Consider the following 21,934-nt stretch of genomic DNA (forward strand, 5'->3'; position numbering starts at 1 on the left):
TAAGCTTAGAATCACACTGTCTTACGTTATAAAGAGAGCGAAGTCTATCTGTGAAATAAGCCTTGTGCTTTTATATTTAGTCTGCTAATGATTGACTAAAACCGAACGATACGTCTTACAAGAGAACTGACTTACGCTTAATAGAATCATTAATATCTATGTAATCGCACATTAATTCATTAACCATCGTTTGCCCTGTTTCTTTTCTGCATTCACTTCCAACTTAATGCAATGTGCGGCTATTCAAATTATTATTTTATCCCAGGGCTTAAGGATCGGGAAAGCCTTGTTAATTAGCGGAATTAACAGCAATGGATAAGCGAAGTCAAAATTATTCCCAGCTATCACAAATTAAAGTATTCCCACGGTACCCTGATTTTTAAGTAAATTTTGTAGAATTGAATTGAGAAGTTAATTGCTTGCTATCATTCCGCAAAGACATTATTTGTGCGACCCATCATACTGCTTTACCTCTCTTATCACATGCTATTTTGTGAACTCACTCTCTCTTAATTAGCACAATTAAATATTCATATAAAATATTACATTCGCATGTATTTTGGTCAAAGGCCTGACAGACAAGCGTATTGTTCTATTGCGAGCCTCGTTCTGTGCGCTGATTGGCTAAACGCACGCGTTCAGAGACATCAGCGCAATATAACAACGACCTTAAAAGAGTACCGATGTGCAAGGAATACCTCAAACAGTGGCTAGCGTCCTCGCTCATAAGTAGCACCGGCGGAGCCTCGTGTGTTATGGCGGATAACTATTCCAACACATCGCTTAGAGGAGTCAATCAAGAAGAGCGCGTCCGGGCAAGTGGATTCTCGCAAAGACCTAGCATTTTGCACGAATTTGAGAACTCAGTCTCTGAAACGGACACTATGATTACAATATTAAATAGAGGTAATTCATGATAATCATTTTATTATCAGTTATCAAACCTTTGCTACCATTAATCATTTGCAAATAGAATATTTCTCACCATGACAAATCACTTAGCAAGAGCTTTATTCATTGCCCTGAATAACAGAAATCGTATCTCCAATTTGAAATTAACATATAACTAAGTTAATTATGGCTTTCACATTTCTACCTGAAAGGATTTATCGTGCTTGCTCTGATTAAACTTGCTTGTAATTTCTCCAGCAAAATTATGATTGATTCCGGGTTCAACAAGTTAATCATCTAATATTATTTTATGAATTGCTTCAGTTTAAATTGATAAGAGTCAATTGTGGATTACTAGAAAGACGAGCCCTGGCTGCTGGCACACAATGTGATACGCAGACAATTTTTCTCGTGCACTTTTCTCTGCTTAACTTCAAGCGACTGAGTAACCAGATTTACATTTTCTCCAACAGCAGACGAAGATCAGAGGGATTTATTTACATCAAACAGCAAAATAGGGCTGATGTCGTCCAAAGATGTCGACGAGTCTGAGAGGAACGAAACGAGCGAAGGCGAGAACCCTCTATCTCCCACCAAAACCATGGATGATTCTTTAGATGGTGATGACAAAATATCAAAACAGAAACGACACAGAACAAGATTCACGCCAGCTCAGCTAAATGAACTTGAAAGATATTTCACGAAAACACATTACCCTGATATTTTTATGAGAGAAGAATTAGCCATGAGGATTGGATTGACCGAGTCAAGAGTCCAGGTAAGTTTACCAAAAAGCAAAATCGTATCTAATCAGTTTCCAATAAAAATATATAATCGCTTATGACTGAAATAATGTTTTTGGTCCAAGATATAGATGGTGCGTTGTGTGGAGCATGAAACACTAGGCCCTAAATTTCATAGTTTACAGTTAACTTGGGCACAAACAATGCTTGGAAAATATAACAGTTGCATTATGTTTACTTGGCATATAAACGCCAGTAAGCGATTACCAACTTAGAAGGCTCTTACAGTTTTCAGCATTCATATAAGAAAAATAATTGAATGATAACAAAGCCTGACCATGCCAAATACTCGTGCGAGAATAGCTACAACAGGGCTTTGACTGGCCTATACCTAAAATCTACCTGCTTGGCATAATTCACTGTCCATTGGCACACAAACTAACAAAACTATTAAATTCCTAGTCTTACAGGAGCTGAAATTGTTTAGAACTCGCTCTTAAGAAAGTATATTTGCAGAAGAATTATTGTTGATAAAAACAATATGGTTCTCTATTTTCCAGCCGTTGTCAATCTTTTGTTTATACAAAACAGACAATATAGTTGTTTGAGGATTTCATTTCACCCGAGATCCCAATCACAAACACTTAACTAGCTCAAAGTAAATTATACCTGAGAGCACTTCGCTCTCTTGCTGGTTTAATTGAGCTCTAAATCTCTCTCCAAGTCAGCGGCAAACGCAATTCAATGCAACGAAATACTAAACATACGAATGCGTTTCGGCTCATCCTATGCACTTTTCGTCTTTCTCTCTCTCAGATTTAGGAGAAACGAAGGTTTTTCCTCTCTTCTATGTTCTTAAGAGGGTTGGATCATCTCTAATCTGTAATGAAACAAAACTTGAATCATCTCTAAATGCATAATCGTAAGGTAGTGATCAATAAGCTTAGCCCTTTTTAACCCTTTAACTGAATATTTGCTCTGATTTAGCCAGAATATTTACTCCAAGCACATTCAGAAGCTACCGGGCTCACCCGCTTTTTATTCACAATTTTATTCAGCCAATTGCATTTTTGCATATCTCTCTAGTTTGTGATCAAGCCATACCTAAAAATCAAAAACAAGCACAAACAGTTGTGACAAAAACTAATAACCGTTTCTAGCAATATAATTGTTAAAAACAGAAATATCTAAGAGATAAAAGAAAAACTAACAGCCTAAAAGTTTTTTCACTATAATTGAGTTTAGCCAACTTATACCTTGGACAACTAATACTAGTTAAACTAAAGCTAGTTTTTGATATGAAGTGAAAACATTAGCAATGTCTACTAGTAGATGGTTAAAAGGTTTTATTGACTGTTTATGAAGAAATGGTGATAGTATTTCTTATAAAGTGTGTTATAAAACATTCGGATAGCATTAATCTTACAGTTTCATGTTATGCTATCAAAGTAGTCAACTTGCAAACATGCTTCAACATTCTGGGAGTCTTTCAGCTCTAGTTAGTGTATTATGAAATATCTTAAATTAAAATATCATGACTGAAATCCAACTGAGTATTGGCAGGCAAATTTATCCTCATGATTAACATACTGAATATTAAAAAAATCGGTAAAATATTTTGCAGTCTACAAGATTTCTCAAAATATGTACATCAAGGAAGATTTCATAACCTTTAATAGTCACAATTAACAGCTGAATACATTCTACATGAATCACAAATATTATCTTTATGATACTCAATGTTAGGTTTATTTTGGTGTCATACATCAATTTAGGTTGCGTAAGGCAAATATTGTTGAGCACCTAATACACACTATCATTTTGTAAATAAAAATGAATTATCAGTTGGTAGAGAATCCTTATTTGCTCACAAGCAATTAAGGTCAAGTATCCCTATGTTTGTTTTGATCACCTCTTATGATTTACTTATAATTCATAGATGATTTGTCATTTCAATTCCTTTTCTTTTTCCCAAAGACTTGCAAAAAAATACTTAAATTACAAACATAAAATGTTCATCAGGCTTTAGGAATAGAGCTAATGCTAAAAAGATCATAAATTGTTGCAATGAATCTTTGAGATATCTTTTTGTATGTTTCCAAATAAGCTGTGCATGAATCTTTTTATGTTCAATAGAAAACATTTCAATCCAAAGACGTTAAAAAATTACTTAGGTAGCCATGAGTATGCTCTTTATGTCTCCTAAACTCTCCAAAAAGAATTCAGGAATGTATGTCAGAATTGATTACAACTCCTGTTTATAAATCATATCTCTAACGTTAAAAGCATTGAATCAAAGAATTATAGCTTTAAAATAGCAGAACATGCAGCACCGATATTCTTTTTGACTTAAAGCCAGGCAGAAGGTCAATAAAGCTCTTTCGTCTATAATATAGTTATACTAAACGTCGTCCTAATCAAACATGATATGAAATGGCAACCTTGTGTGAGCATTTTGATAACAGATGCTACATGGGTGTGGCGCACATAACATGAGCGCCAAGTTAAACTGTATGGCATGAACCTTTATCCCTATGCCCACTGACCTTTCCTTTAGGTTCTGTAACGATCTAATTAGAGCGTGCAGAACGAATACAGGCAAGCATCTATCGAAATGGCATATTTTTAAGCTAGCCTAGGAACATTTTAAGAGTCTTTTATAAAAAGACAGAAAAACTTTCAAAGAAAAGTACTTGGATCCATAGATCTGAACTGAGCATGGTCAGGTGCTTGCGATATTGATATGAATCAAAAGAATGCAGGTTCGACGCAGGATGGTTTAGGATATCTCGAGGCATTAGCTTGAAGCAAGGAAATATTGCGAAATATTAGAATTAGTTCAATTGTTCAATAATCCTATGAAGTCATTTTTAGAGGCGAGATTTGAAACGCTTACTTCCTACGGCAAGAAAAATGGGGCTATGAAATAGTACACAATGGAAGCAAATAGCAATTTGTCGTTGTTTAATGTGCATATGTCGGCCAGTTTGACAGTAACTGGTGTCCCCTTTTAACATCGAGGCGGTGATGTTTTGTTGAGGTCTTTGTGATTTATATAGCTCAGCGAAAATGATAAATAACTTTTGCCTAGATGATTAGAATGTCAATAACGCAAAAGAATCACGACTAGCTTTTGAGTGTTTTCCCATTCTATATACTTATTTAGCGTTTTAAAGGTGTCTGATTGGTTTTTAAAGGAATTTTACTGCTAACTAGAAAATTGGTTCATATAACATACTAAAATCTAAAAATGAGTCATAAGTGCCTTTGATGATATAGCTTGTGATAACTTTAACTTCAGCAGGACAAGTAGATTTGAAAAATGTCTTTTAAAGAAAGTTGTTTATCTTGTTGAGTTATTTTCGTTTGCTAATTTATTAACAGAAACTGGACTTTAGCTAGGAATGTCTAAGTTGTTTGTTTAGAATGTGCGATTTTCATTAAAAAACAAGAAAAGTGATTGTTTGTTGATGGGAAAGCTTCATACTCAATAAGGTTTTCTGTTTTAATATTGCATTTTAATAAACAGACGCAGTTTCTTCTTTTGTCACGTGTTTAATGATAGGAAATGAAAGATAAATAAATGTGGTTAACTTCAAATATGAAATCTAGACAATTTCGGAAAAGTTCTTAATTGACGGATATAGGTAATGACAATTTTTTTGAAAGGAAAAGTTCTAGATCGAAGCCTACTTGAGAATAACAACTTGAGGACCCGAGTTTTGTTAGATTGGCGTAAAAAACAGAGATAAAGTTTTCCATACAAGGATACTTGATTAGGATAAAAAATGTTCTTAAGAAGACCGATGTAAGGTTATAAGGGCATAAACCCGATGTTTAAAATCTTTTTGGGGACCATTTCTTTGGAATTGCAGGAACAATTATTTAACATTGAAAAATATGATTATGTGTTATTTTCTTTCCTGATATTAAATCTATTAGCTAGAAGTTAAAATAAATTTCATTCTCAAGATTTGCACTTAAGACTTGAATCATACCGAAAACAGACTCAAGCTAGGTAGAGATGTATAAAGCATATGAAACTCGCTAGTTTTATTTTTAATGGATTCTATATAAAATATTATCATACTACAGATCTAGAAACGCTTTAAATGCATTAGTTTAAGATTTTCAACCAAATTTGTGCACTAAACTTCAATTTGTGCAAATAAAAGTTGAAGTTTCGTATTCCTTTTAGCATAATTCTTCATTATATTGCTGTTTCAAAATATTCTGCAAATTTGCTTACAAGTAATCTTTTCTTGATTGTAACTAAAATCGTTTGAAACTTGAATGGTTGTGTACCATATGCTGCAATCAAAAAGTACCATATGCTTCAATCAGTGACAATTGGTAGTATGTTATATTACTTTGATACATTCAAAAATCAAAATGCCAGGAACAAAATTTCAAAAGTTTGAAATGCTTTGAAGTTATTTCTTCAATGATTGATATGTAACACTTTAATATAAACCCTTCGCCTGAGCTAGCGTTCCCTTTAAGCTTTGTTGCAAACCCAAAAGGAAGTATTTTGGCTAAGATTACGGCCATTGAATGCATTTGTTTAAAGATATATTTTTACCTTAAAATGTAAAAATCAACAATTCTAGTTTTTATTTCATTTTCCATGGAGTAATCAGTTCTCATAATTTATAGCTTACTTAGCTTATACCAATCAATAAACCCTTGGAAACTTAAAGCAAATAAGATCTGCCTCGATATATTTATTCTTTTTTCATTATCCTACGATAATTAACTTTTTTTATAAAAATAACTAACCATTATTCAGACCACATCAGATCTTCTTACGTTTGACGTCAAAGCCATTGTCATTTCTGTTAGCCTAGTTTTAAGCAAAAACATTAATTGCAATTTTAGCTTATGAACATTTTTCAAAAAACTTTTCTAATTTTCTAACTGTTTAGCTTTTTATCAACCAATACTGGGTAAATTTTATCACAAATAAGTCCAAATTTATTTCGTAGACAATCGGGCTACAAGGTCTTCTTGTACCATCAGAAACAATTTCTTATGCACAGAAAATGCATCATATCATATATATTACAAACAATCGCTAATAATTTTGCATGGAAAAAGATTTAGTTTACTATACGAAAAGAAAGCCTAGATTTTCAATTGTTCACAATGCTAGAAACTTTAAAATCCCTGCAGCACACCTAAACACTAGACTGGTCTTTAATATTTTGTATAGGCTTGACCGCTTGATATCACCTACAATTTAACATTTGAAGCTTAGTTATATCGTCAAACTTTCAACATTGTGTCTAGCTACATGAAATACAATACCTGTATTACCAGCACTTTGCATCTCATCAAGATGCGTAAGCAGTAATAAACTCAATGATTTAAAATGCTTGTCTATCAGAGGCTGTAAATATCTCATGATAAAAAGCGAACAAAAACGATTAAATTAATTTCTTGTAATTATCTTACATTTATTAAATTAATTTTTCTGATAAATTACTTTTTCTTTCTCAAAACGAAACTAAGAAACGTAAACAAGCTCCCCTACACGCTAAATAAGTAGTCCAACAAAGTTCTGCTTATCGTTTCAAATTTTAGCTAACCAATTATTGCGTTGCAAAGCTTCCATTTATGACGTTTACTGTTTGTGTGTTTGTAAGGTATCAGCAAGAGCAGGTATAGTTTTGTGTAAGAAGAGATTGCTAATTGAATTCTTTAATTTTCAAATTCAGAATCAAGATAGCAAATGAAAGAAAACATATATCCTTAACAACTTAACAACTTAACAACAAATATTTTCTAGACAAGCATGCATCGCTTCACTTCTAGTAAAATTCATTTCAAAAAATCAAAGGAGGATTGACTTGCAAATGTTTGAGTTGAATTTCTATACTCATTTTTTTATTTATTGGCTTGCATTAAAAATAATAAACAAAAATGACTTAATAATGACGACAGTCTACTTATTTAGAATCAACTGCTGCTTCTTCAAAGTGCCGCAACAAAGAAAAATTTATCAAGATAAAATATCGTAATGGTCAGGTTCTTCTCGACAGTCTTAGTTGCTTCAATTAGCTACTTCATTTCTCAACATTTTAACTGTCGAGTATTTCTTGAAAAAACACTTTATCTGCCTGTAAGAGAATTTCTTCTGTCATGTTTGAACACGTTCATTTTCGTTAACCCTAATGATCTGTTGATAAATTGTAACACGTTGTTCATGCAGTATAAATTAATATTGACACGTTGATGATGTTTAGATTAAAGAAACTAAGAAGAGTATAAATGTGATTAACCTTTTTTTCTGTCAATGGAATTCACGAAAAATTACGAGACCACATATCGCAATCAAAAATTTGTGATTGCACAGTAAAGCAAAATGCTGTCCTGTGTGAATACAAAACCATCTTATTAAACATTGCCATCATTTTATTACCAAATAGGGAGATTGTTCTCATTAGTAGCAACCGATATAAGCTATTGCAATGTATTAGCAAGGCAATGTTATCAGTTTGAAGACGATGGCCTAAACAATCTGCAATGTATTTCCTACTGTTGCAGTTTTTGTCTGGGAAGTATTTTCTGCCGTTGCAGTTTTTGAACAAAATTTATAGCTAGGTAAATATAGTCTTTTGGAATACAAGCTCAATTTAATGCTATAGCGTTATAAAAATGATGTCTTTGTTTGTAATAATCTTTCATACCATATTCAGGTCTTTTAGCGACTAACGCGAAGTGGTATCATTGTGCTTTTCAATACAGCCACTAACTTCAAGTGATCTATAAGCATAAACTTTCAAACATGCTAAACGCAGATTTACACATTGTCGAATGTCAACAGAAACAGGATGTGGCAGACACAAGGAAGATGCTTGTACAATATTGTTTTCGTATCTCTTCAGTGATCAATCTTTGATGCTTAATGTACATTGTCAAATACTGCCTTGTTCTGCAAATACGAAATATGAATATTTAATCAACATTTATCAGGCGAACAATATTATGATAGATCAGAGACATTACAAGGGTGAAATGCCTATAAGTGGTTTCATTAACCGTAGGAATATCATACGGCGCTTATGCATGGAGCCAAAACCTGCGGATCTGCGTATACAAAAACATAAGGGCCTTGCGTAGCCTCGGCTTGGGCGTCGGTGAACTAATCTAGCTTTAGAGTTATTAATGAGAGACCTAAGTATAAGATATAACAGGATTGTTCATCAACTGTGAAATTTGCACTGGAAAACATGCTAGTAAAAACTGTATTTACTTGAATGATTTCATGGTTTTTATGTATTACTCTCGGCTCACTTTGTCGGTTTAGACCGCTGATGAGGCGGTAGGCCTTGATCATACATGTTAAAACAATTTCGTATTGTTAACAATACATTAATGTTTTTGTATGTCAAGTTGGAAGTGTTTTAACAGCCATTGATTGATTTCAATCTTTCTAAGTCTGATAAGCAAAATTGAAGCGTATTTTAAGCCGATTGGTCAACCATCATTTTCTACGCTTTGTTTCTTCATCTGTAAACGCTAACTAATCCCCCACTTAGAGCGATAAGAATTTCTGGGGGTCATCAGAAATTTCTAATCTATACTATATCTCAATGTGATTCCATTCTCACCACAATCAACGTTTTGTCAATCTATAGATGTCCTCAATGCACATTTGGGTGTAATTTGGTACATAAGCACTCTTCTTTCTGATGGATAATCTTCATCTGATATAAAAACTACTTCCTTTCCAAACTAAACTTAGAAATCAGAATATTTTTCAATGAGAAAGAAGAATTTTAAGTTGTTGCACTACGCTTTACTCATCAACCTAGCAGAGAATAAATCAGAGCTTGCTTTTGGTTTTTCATGACCAAGATATATGTGATAGGTTAAAAAGGCTTGTCGGAGAAAGAAGGATCATTGAAAACCTTTAAGATTCAATCAGGACTTTAAGAAGCATTAGGGTATACGAAGATATTTACAAGATTGAGGAATTATGCCATCATGACAAATAAGCGCAGCTGTAACATGGATATACAGTTTTCCAGCTTGTAGTCTAACAAGGTTCTTTTTTGCTAAGATACAAGCAAAGCTTTGTAGCAACTACTGCATCTATACTCTGCATTTTTCAGTATTGTGGTTAACACTATAGGCGACAGAAAATCGTTTCCTTGCCTCGTTATAATGTTGTAGTCTTCTTGCGAAGATATAACATTTTCCAAGACGTGTATTTAAAGATTGAATAATGTTGTTTTGAGTGTGTTTAGAGAAAGCGTATTTGGTAAATCCCCTAAAAAACGCATGACACAGTATTGATGAATGGTTTTTCTTACTTTTGAGAAAGCATTGAATCTAGAGGTTTTGAGAAGAAAATCTGGAGCTACTTCTTCTGCCATGTTTAAAGTACAGTAATAAATGAAAATTTACACAAGCAACATTGGGCTAAAATTAGAAATAGTTGCCATTATTTTGGCTGTTATTTTGAATAAAAATTTCTTTGTACCCGTTTATCCAAAGCTGTCTTTTTTGGATGCCTTGAATGGTAGGGCAGTAGAGACAACTTCATTAAACATAATCTAAAAGTTTATCCTTAATCGCCCCCTCTTTTGTCTGACTTATCGTCTTTAAAACCAGAAATACAAACAACCATAAGCGTGTTTTCTAGCACATAACAAAGATTCTTATAGAACAAGAGCCCTAAAGCATGATAAAGCTATTTAAATTTACCTGAATGATTTGATATTTGTTGCCCGAAGAATTTAAGCAAAGGCGGCATTTTGCAGTCAAGCCAGCAGAAAATTATCATTGAGCGAATAAAGGAAGACATTCAACTGTTTATATTAGGTCGCGTTTATATTTACTCCGAGATTATGAGATTGGGCTGATCATACGCTACAATGAATATCGATAGAGATTTCGTCGTGTACCGCACAAGCGACTAGAGAGAAAAATCATAAAGATGTCATCGCATTACTTGATAACACAATTAATAATACCTAATGATCATCTGTGTGATAACAAAGATATCTCGATTCTTATACGATATCATTTCGAGGAAAAGATATATCACTAACGATGTATGTGGGTGTTCTTGCTTAGGTGAACATGTGTCAGCGAAAACATGTTGAGTTTGTATAGATATCGGAAGAAAGTGAAAGAAGATTAATATCCGGAATTATACATTATAGCTAGCTAGCCATCCTTAGTTATAAATAAAGGCTATAAGAGAATAGAGTAGTACCACGGACGATGATAGAGAAAACGTGCAAGAGAACAGCTTTTTGAAATGCATAAGCTCTGCTAGCATTGGCGGACTAGAGCTGCTTATCAAGGATTTCATTCTGAGATGGATTCCTATCCTCCATTACTTCTTCATTTTGCTTCATTGCTCAAATTTTGGCCTTCACTATAGAAGCGCAGGTTTTAGAGACAATGGCTACAGAGTTATGCCTTATAAGCGATAACAATCTCAACAACCCTAATCTACCGAGAAATATAGCATGCCCACAATCACAAAAAGATCTTACAGGAGAATTCCCCGTTTCCAGGTTAAAGCAACAAGATTCTTTGCCGATGTTAGTTCTATGCTCGCAAATTATGCCTTCTTACAAACATGAATTCAACTTGATTTATTCGATAATTGCTAATCGTTTTAAGTAGTATTCAAGAGGTTTCTGCTAGAAATTGCCCTTGATAACAAACATGCGAGAGTTATGGTTTTCCATATCATAGCATTCAGGCAATAATCTACGTGAATACGCTGTTAATAAATTTTATTTATTCATTCATCTCTGCCAATGAATTCTGCCTGCTGGTTGGTATTGCTGATTTACAAAAACATGACAGTCACAGCAACACATTGAAAACAATCACAATATATGAAGCGGCTTGTCCAAAAGGAATTCATGATCATCGCGCCAACTTGATTAGTTTTTCATAGAATACTTTGAAAGAGTTACACGTGATAGAAGCTTTCATCAGTTGACCACAAATGCAGGTACCCGCTTATCTAACAGTTTTTCCAAGATCTTGCGTTTATTTTGTATTGTTTTTTTATTAAGACAATTGATAACTTACAGAAGACTGGTTTCGAGTATTTTTAAACAACAAATTTTCTGGATTTCTTGTCTGCGATTCCTTTCGAAATCATTTATACCTGTTACCAGGTTTATGAGAACAAAACTACTTTTTGTCATATTCAAAAGATCAGGGAAAAGCTTTGTCAGTTCTTTATTTAATGGGCAGAACTTATCTCTGTTTATTTATGCCTCAATTGGATATGTCACATGATATCCAAAATTCTTTATATGAATCTTTTTATCAGAAACTAAGCTCGAGATATTTCCACTGAAAGTTTCTTTTAAACATCAAGTGCTAAAGAGCTACCTTTGAGAAACAACAACAGGTAACCTTAGATAACACAAAATAGAACACCTAGTCGACCACAAGGAGTTCTTCATTCTATCACAATGTCAATTAAACAGGAAATTGGTGCCTTACCGTCGAAAAACATCATTTTCCTTCTATTTCAAAGATATGGACTTTCGGATCTATATATTTGTATCAATATTGCAAACAAAACTTTTTTGCTTGATTGAAGCTAAATAAAGTTTTTTGTCTTTAGACGTTTTTTGTCTTTATAATGATCTACTAGCTGACGAGACAACAGAAGTTTGGCAAATATTTCCAAATGATATCCTTTGACGAAATTTGTCATCAGTCCTATAGGCCTCATTAATTCAATAGATATAGTTTCATTACCTACAAAAATATGTTTTTTGGTGAAGAGATTATATCAATTTTCTTTATAAGTATTCCTCGTATTGTCCATTGAGAGAGGCAGTAAGGTGATAGGGAAATTGTCAATTGATCGTGTATTTTTCTCCCGCGGTCATCATTGTCATTCACTAGAAGAATTTAAAAGTGTCCTTAATTGTAGGCATTCTGGCTACGTTGCAATAAAATGCGTCGGCTTGAAAAGCGCAGGCTCCCATATAGTGGTTTAGACATCACAATATTCAAAATATGGAGGCAAAATGTAACTTATCCTCCATACAAAGCATATCACTAAATCATTTTATATTGGTGCGCCAATTCTGACCATTTTTATTGCCTGTTGCGAATTCAAACTATGACGATAGATGGTTATTTAGCAGTGGAAAAACTGGCAAATAGATATTATTAACGTCTTCCAGCACAGGTTTACCGGTGTCAAGGTCCTTATCAATCACACAAATTAAACAGAACGCTGATTTGCAGAACGTTGACTGCAGTGCATTAGATAGTTCTCTGTGACCAAGGGATAATCAAGTGACAATTTAAAGCTTTAAACCTTGAAGCAATTTATCAAGAAATCCATTGACGTAATAAAGGATATCAATGTCCCCATAGCAAAGAACATTTTCCTTCAAAAGTGACTGTTTGACGTCAGCTTTCTACAACTTCTTCGAAACCTGATTCAAAGAGCAATCTGTTCTGTATCTACTAAAGCTAACTATAGGCTACCTAATTGAGCCATTCACAAGGTAATAAATCGTCAAGATTTTAAGAGACGATTCTTTCAATTCTAATAAGTTATATAAACGCTAACTGCTCGTTACTAAGCAAAGGCAGCCGTTAATTACAAACGAAAATCAGACTTATTACTCATTATTAGCAATATCAGTGAAAATAGATTTGACAAATTTGTCAAGTAATATAATCTTTTCTTGGTATCTTTCCTTTATTAAAACAAATTTACGGCCATGATAAAATATCTTTAAGTACTTTGTTACAGCGTTTAGGGCGTTCTTACGTCACTTTCTGTTATGTTTGTATCGAGGAACAGAAGTACGATAACTTGCTGCTAGAATTTTGTACGCTTTTCTCAGTACACAAATACTACATATTCGCATATCCACAATCAAATGCAAAGTCAAATATGTTTATTGGGTGAGTCGCTGTTCTGCCCTTTTCGTTTTCAAAATCAATTATACCTCTGTGGATTTTAATTCATCGACTAATCATTTAGAAATCAAGAAGTCTTCCGCCAGGCTGCTGCCTTCATTTCCTTTTAATTAACTGAAGTATAAATTTCTTGTTCTTTTCAAGCAAAATATGGTCTTCACTAATTGGTTTTAATTTCATGATTCCATAATATCAGCCTTTTCTATTGAATCACTAGCTCTTTGAGGGCAAAAACATACATCTGGATTTCAGCAGAATCGAGAAATATTCTCCTAGATTTTGAGAGGAATGTCATCTGTTGACATAGCAGATCCGATCAACTCTGGCATTAAACGATTTACTTTGTTCTATTTAGCGCGAGATTCCTTTCGTGCTGCATATGTTTCAGCGAAAGCACCAACACTGCAGATTGAATTTCGCTAAAATTGCTCATCTTTTCCTATTCGGCTTCAACTACTGGCATTAATCTGTTTTCAAAAGAAATGCCACACAAACTTTGATTTATTTTAAGCGGGCTTCCAGATATTGGACTTGCTGAATGAATAGGATATTTTTTACCAACAGCTCTCTTCTATTTCTTGGTTTTATTATTGGAGTAATCACAACTAGTCATTTTTGCTTCAATTTTTTCTACCTTCTTCCTGCCTTTCCTAAATTTTGCTCTATTTTCTTGCATTCTATGTTCATTTAAACTTTCTTGCGTCTGTCGCAATCTTAAACTTTTTCATGACTCTACGAAGAGGCTAAAAAAGCTCAGAAGCGGAATGATTCTCAGTCTAAGATTATTTTATTGCCACTTGCATCTCTTTGATGAAAGATCTAGTTGTAAATCGATAGCAATAGACTGAGAACCCTCTTTTGAAAAGAAATTTGTCTTTGCTATCATTTGTTACCCTCACCTTTCTTTGACTCAATGATAAAAAAAACTTTTAATCGAAACCTTCCGTTCAATAACGTTGATATAATGAAATAAACATATTATTGCTCTTCGTCTTGTTAACTTACTCTTTTTATATTGGAAACAAAGTTTGAATTTTTAAATCATTAATTGGAATAAGAATATTAAACGTTTTTCTGTGGCTTCTGGCATTGCAAAAAAGCAAGCAGATAATTTGTAAGTTCTTTAAAACAATATGATGTGTTCTTTGTGAAAGCAAGTTCGATTAAATACCTAGACCTATCTACTAAGAAGCATGACTTTGGTGCATGACAAGTTTAAGATTGCAAACCATCTAGTAGGAGTTAACCTAATCTGAGACATATTCTCGTTTTATCTTGTATATTCTCTGCAATAGAGCTCCATTCTGTAGTGAATGACAACCATCAGGTTGATTCATCGTCACTGTAAAAGCGACAGAGTCGAACTTCTATCTCAACATATCACTCAATGGATGTGTAACCTCATAAGTCAACAATTGCTTAGAAGATACGACCTGTTTTTCTAAATGACTGTTTACAATTTTCACTTGCAGCTAAATTACTCGGGCACCTAAAAGTTTTTGAAATAGTTAAGGCCTTAAGTCAATTTGTCTATTCAAAAACTTCAGTTGGACCTTAAAAAATGCACACAGTGCCCTTTACAAGCTGTCCGTAAAGACCACATATAAAAAAGAGGTTCATCATTTCTTTAATCAATAACAGCGATCAGACAATTACTAAATCTACAATTTAACCTTCCTTTTCGCAACATTAATTGCTTTTTTGTCACAACAACTCTGGTTTTCTTTCAAGACGCTAAAGATTTAAATCCAAAAATATATTAGGAGGATTACGCTTTTATCCCGGAAAGTTTTTGACCAAAAATTCTAATTAAAAACCCTTTGATGTCTCCTCCAGTGCCGACAACATCAGTCACATGCCAGAAAAACATCCAATCATCTACCGCCATTCTCTACTCACAGGCGGAATCACATTCGCTTTCTTATTAGACTTTTATTGCTGTCTACGCATCATCTCCTAAAGGAAAGCCAGCGTTTACTTTTGTAATACTGCTAAAGAATACACACACATGATTACGAAGATTCAAAATCTGAGGATTAGGATCATCGTAGTTGTTTTGAAGTTCTTAGCTTAGAAGGATGCATTGTACGAATACTCATACTGTAGTCATTTCGTTGATGAGGGGTACGAGAATGGGAACATGCCGCTTACAGCTTAAGGGATAATAGCATTGTTTTGCTCATTAAAGGTGGATCAGTCACATTATTACTTGTGACCTAGACTCAACAAAAGCAAACCGAAGGCTAGATTGTCTCCAAGGCCAGTTCGAACTGAAAGCAATAGCTTATATACATTGCCAGCTGAGCAGTTAGTTCTTGAAGCCTTCTACGTAAGCGCATCAGCACAAGTTGATGTACGATTTAGCTTGTTAAATGGATTCAAAGTAGTGATGAAAACCTGTTAAGAAGAGCATTGGTAGTGTTTTACGCCAAGAATGAAAAAGCTCGTTAGATGTTTCTTAAAAATGCTTAAAACTAGAGTATAAAGGAACGGGAAAGCAAGAAATACTTTAAATGACAACAGGGTCATTTGAATGAGTTTTTCTGCTATGATTTATTCTTTGTTCCCTTTTCCTTCACAAGAACGATATTCGTTGGATATTTTAATCGTTACGATATCAATTATTGACAGTCAGTGAAATGTCCTGAGGTATTCTTCTTGCTGAGTGGTCGAAGAAAATCAACCTTTGAATTAAAGTTAATATTTTATCAGAAACATTCTAAAATAACATTTTTTGGCTTTATCTCGTTATATCTTAGACAAATAACCAAAAAGAGTTGGAGATTCATGAATAAAATTTTTGCTCTTGGAAAAGTAATCTTACGCTTAGAACACAATTAACATTCCATTTTTGGCGGTACAAAGTTTAAAAATGGCTTTGAAAAAATGTTTACTTTTTTTAAAGCCATTTTTAAATTAGCATTGCTTGAGTACTAACCGTCCTTTGTATTAAGATTTTCAGTTGTTTGACTTGCAAAAAATGTCCTGGAGGTCTTTCATCCCTAATTATAAAGAGGAGCTTAGAGTCCATTTCCAGTTACTTGAAGCACTTAGGGGGCAGCTTAAGCCATAAGAATTTGGAGCAATTATGCATTTCCATCAACTTCTTACAAGTCTTCTATTGAATCCTAAAGAAATATAAATTTTCGGCAGAGTTTTGTCGGCTGTCATTTAGAACTTCTTATGTGCTTAGGGTTGTGGATAAAGAGATGAGTATTTCATTTCTGTCCCAGATTATGATGTCCTGGTTTAATTATTTCTCTTCATAATTCCCTGAAAACTGTCATTTATTATTACTTCTTTTGCTTTTGAATTTGACAGTACAAAAGAAAGAACAAACATATCTGCCTTTGGTTAAGTCTTTATGATTGCTGGATTACAATGTTTGTTTCCCTTTTCAATTAATTTCGATTAAAATCAGTCATTCTTAAGATTACTTAACGCTATCTTTGAATTCTCCGCTTCAAGCCTGATCTGTGACTTAGCCTAGAAATTTTAGCCTTTTTGTTCTTTTCTACTGAAGATAATAATTCGATATGTATCACCAAAACAAGACTTTCTTGTTTCCTTTAACACTCACAACATTCCTTTTGAAGATTGTTACAAACTTTTCTTCTACTTTTCTATAAACCATCCACTCACGATTTGTGTCGGAAAGCAACTAAAACAACCCCTTTAATTTTATGAAATATTGATTTTGAAACCGTGTACCAATACTATTACTATTATGCTCAATGTTTCTCGAGTCAAACTTTACTGTTAGCAAATTTTATGGTACAAGAGCTTCATGTAACTGGAAATAAAACCGGGTAACTGGAATGAAATCCAAACTAGCTTTGCATTTCTGGTAGTGATGAGATTAAGATATTTACCAACAAACTTATTTTTGTGTGGTCTTGCGTTGATTCAAGCACATTGATTCAGTTATTCATTGAACGGGAGCCCGCAACTGGTGCCGGCGGTGGCCCAAGGTAGCGGTGGCAAATGTTTTTGGTAGCTCAATCCTGATAAATTCTCACGCTTATAACTGCCTGCATTGAATCAGAATGGTACCTTAAACCTCTCCGGTTACATTTGTGGTTTAGGTGCCATAGTTACATTGGTTTTGGTGAAAATACTGCATTCACATTTAAAGGCATAGTCCATACGGTCATATTTAGATTCAAAGCTGCTTTTGTCATTCATTTTGCGTCCTAACTTGCAAGGTCAATAACAGTTCAAAATATCACGAAACGCAGTTATGTTGAATTTAAAAGGCAGTTTAAGGCTTGGTCCATCTGGTAATTTCAAAGAACGAAAACCCTTAAACTTATGAAACTCAGAACCTATCAACGTGAAAGCTTTCTGGGTATACAAACTTCCAAGTTTTGTCAATATTCAAATTTGTACTGCAGCCATTCCCTGTCAGACATAAGATGTTGGTCATGTTGCATATAGTTGTCAAATCATAGTAACTAGTACCTCTGTCTTAAATTACGTCAAGAATCCTCTTTGACAAATACGATACTCCAAAATGGAAACGATTGTTTAAATATAGCTATCTCAACCTAATTTGCAAGAGTATCTTTACAAACTTTCCCAAGGCACATTAGCTTCATTCCAAAATTTGCCATGATGATTCTGTAACGATGAGAGAAGATCTTTATAAGCTTTATAACACTTCTGCAGTAAAAAGATATTAATTCTTTATTTCATATAAAAATCTTTCATGATCTTATAGTTTTATATCTTATTATATTGTAAATAAAATCTTTGCAATATTTTTAATATATTTTTATTTTCTTGCTAGGTATGGTTTCAGAATAGACGGGCCAAATGGAAGAAGAGAAAGAAGACGATGAGCCTATTCCACCATGGTGCCGGCCTCTTTTCACCTCATATGAATCAAAACTTCTCATCGCCCTATAGAGATCCCCTCTGTTCATACCACAATGAACACCTCTGGCCATCACCCACGGGTAGCTTTGGTTCTGTACCAAGCACACTTGCAAGCGTGCCGTTGCCCAATCATTATGGATATAACCAATCATATCAAGTAGATAGAAGCTCGATGCAGCAAATGAGTTATCCTCAAGAAGTCAATCGAGAAATCAGTTGTGGCTCGTCAAACACTAACAGCTCACAGTACCCATGTAATGGACAAAACGGACTTGATCATTGGCATGGATCTAGCATAGCTGAATTGCGTCGTAAGGCTGTTGAACATAAAACAGGCTATTCCTATAGATAAACAATTGATATTTTGTTGGATGCAGCGTTTGTGTTGCGTTTTAACAAGCATGTCAAAAGCAACTTGACATTCTGCTAAAGGAACATTGGAGTTTGCGTTCCCTTTTCGAAAAAAGGAAAATTTGGCTAACGAAACAGCCCTTTGATATACACCCGCTATACTCGAATGGAATATTAACATTAAATGAACAGCTTAGCTATATTTCACTTGTAAGTTAAGTAGATAACATGTCCGCAAATCACCTGTCCGAATCGTTTAATACACGACGAATTCTAAATGTAGGGTAAGAATATCATCCAGCCTCGCTTCGATTTCGATTGGTGTTTTAGATCCGAGCAATTATTGAAAGAAATTCTAAAAAGTTTACTCAGGGATTCAAGAGGATCTTTTTGGGATTTTGGGCTGGCCGACTTGAATTCATCTTCAGAGTGCACGAGATTAATGGCTTTTAATTCGCCTCTAGGTCCTGAGGATGACTTACAATACATATGCAAACACTGCATTGTTTCTCGCTTTCTTGTCAATATTAGATAACTAATTCTGAAATTCTATATGTGAAATTCGGCTCTTCTAGCCTCGCACAAAATGATCTACAAAGATACGAAGTTTATAAACGGGGCATAGACCAAAATCATCCCTTTTTTGAAGCATCAATCTTAATCGATCAATTTTGTCTCTATTCTAGCCTATCGAAGCCCATTACCCAGCAAAACATTTTTTCAGAAAAAAAACACTTTTATTGCGTGACGTACAAAGCCACTTAATTTTTTAACATTAATGTTTCATTGATATGACCTTGTCTAATAGAAAACTCAAAGAATATCAGGTCCTGCTTCTACTTAAGGATATCATGTCTCACACTATGTTTCTCACACTTGACTTCATTCGCTCTCCTTACCGTAAGGATCGACTATGAAACATTTTAAAACCCTTGACATCACCTCAAAATGTAGGCATTTTATCTTGGCGGGTTTTGCAAAACCAAGTGGATATGGGTTGGACAATCGAAAGCTTATCGTACAAGAAATTCTGAATCCAGAACGTTTAATCAAGAACCTGAGAGCCAATTGATAAAATATGTCAAGATTCGTAGTTAGCAAATAATTGTAACATGAAAAGCTAGTTGTTTTGTTTCTAAACTCTGTTACAGAGAATATGCATCGCCATATGTGTACATTTAGAATAAACCATAAAGAAAGATTTTGCAAAGAACAAATCAACGGAAAAAGTCCAATGAAGTTTATTTTAGGATAATTTAAGTAGGGAGGTAACCTGTATCAGGTGTCCAACGATAGTTACGTCATTTCATGCCTTTTTTCTCTAGGAAGTACCTTCATCTCAAATCCTTGCATTCGTTTCAAGAGATTAAGGGATTCGAAGTTTGTTCCTGGTTTCTCTAGCCTTTCAATCATTCTCGAAGTTTTTCCCAGTGAACACCCTAATTAATCGCTTATCAAAATTGCATGAATGCACAAAAGCGTTTTTAATTGCTCTCAACAGCAAAATTGTAAACTTTAAGACAAGAAGATCAACTGTTCGTTGTTGATTCTGGTTAATTCTGAGGAATTAGGATAAAACTCGCTTGGATTTGTTGGCTCTAAAAGCCCTTAGATACCTGATTACCCGTGCTTTTAAGGCCCAAAGGTTATATCATACTCTCAAAACACAACAGGCCCTGTAAATCCTGGCAATTTTCCAAGACAAAGACTCTTTCATTCTAAAAGACCTACAACAGAATCTACGACAGAGTCATATATTTTGGTTATTCAGGTGTGATTCCTAATGGTTATCCTGACAGTTCTTGCAAAGTCATTCGGCTTCACTTACTCTTTAAAAGGAACACTTGCTTTTGAAAGCAGAATTGCAAGCAAGAAATCCTATTTATCAAAATTAAGATTTTTGAAAGCTAATGCTGAACCCAAGATTGATAAAATTCGATCTTTGATATAATTTTGGTTTGGAGTAGTTAGATCAATTAAGTATTTAAAGAAATAGTAGCTTAGTAGTACGAACTTGTAAAAAATTCTTACATCGTAAAAATGTGTATCCTTTGGCCTAGCCATAACTGCCTTTAAATGTAGATAATTTTGTTTTTTCTTTTTTAATTAAATCTTTGATTTACACGAATTTTTTTCTTCAATCAATTCTGTCTTTGATAAAAAAGAAAATTACTTGCTCGGTGCAAAAAATTTTAAAGATTTATACGCTCCTCTCAAGTTAGGTTTATAAGAAATACATGCTTTGAAGCAGTAGAAACCACCTTCAAGAAACTTTCTCCAGTAAACCTTTTCTAGTTTCACTTCAGTTGGAGGTGACAAACATTGAACATTTCAAATATAAATCTTTTGAGGCATAATGTCTACATTTACAAAATCATACTTCACAGTGCCAGTTAAAGAGAATAGCACTTCTTTCCGAAAGTGACATGGCTTCACAGTAAGGAAAACAAAACCGATGTGAGGTTACTTCCTGGCAGAAAAGAGTAAACGGTGGTATTCTATGTTTGAAAAAGCGATCATATGTTTGTTTACGAATCTTTTAAACTTGATGTTTAGAATATCTTACGCAACCATTGCAGTTGAGTGGCTAAAATGTTTCTAAATTAAGTACAATTTTCAAGACTTTTTTCAAGTAAAGCTGCTAAAATAAACATCACTCCGGGAAAAAGAAACATCGAAAATTATTTCATATTTGACCGTTGAGATTAAAAACGGGAGAAAATTCTTATAGCATTTAATTAGCTAGACATATCCTTCTAGCTGCTCGATCAGTTAAGTGTTTCTCGCCTGCTTAGATATTCTTCGGCCATTCATGCTTTTTTATGTTAGATTTAGCGAAATGTACTAACACCATCGCCATTTCATTTGCGGTAATTAGCTGTGAAAAGTTATCAAAGAGTACTTTTAGTTTAGTAAAGGCAGATGCATAATTAGAGAAAAACAAAGTTGATACAAACCAAGATAATATGCATATAAAAATAACAACCAACTAGCCATTAAGGCTCAATACATGTGTTTATTTATGCTTTTAATGCCCTAAAGAAAGGAAGGAATCAGTTTCTTTTGTTATTTTGCTAAACCTACTTTACTAGAATTATATAACTATAAGCTAAAATAAAGATGTTGGTATCTTGTATGCA

The 21,934-nt window shown here is 33.9% G+C and overlaps 1 protein-coding gene across 1 annotated transcript; it reads left to right on the forward strand.

Moving 5' to 3' along the window:
- Positions 1-668: 668 nt before the first annotated feature.
- On the forward strand, positions 669-20,918 carry LOC135687176 (homeobox protein orthopedia). The gene is made up of 3 exons (XM_065203673.2): positions 669-906; positions 1,365-1,669; positions 18,355-20,918. The coding sequence occupies exons 1-3, from the start codon at positions 684-686 to the stop codon at positions 18,793-18,795; spliced, it is 969 nt and encodes a 322-aa protein (XP_065059745.1). The 5' UTR covers positions 669-683; the 3' UTR covers positions 18,796-20,918.
- Positions 20,919-21,934: the final 1,016 nt, after the last annotated feature.

This window comes from Rhopilema esculentum, chromosome 20, assembly GCF_057945365.1.
Source record: "Rhopilema esculentum isolate cy_ngs chromosome 20, ASM5794536v1, whole genome shotgun sequence".
Lineage (NCBI taxonomy): Eukaryota > Metazoa > Cnidaria > Scyphozoa > Rhizostomeae > Rhizostomatidae > Rhopilema > Rhopilema esculentum.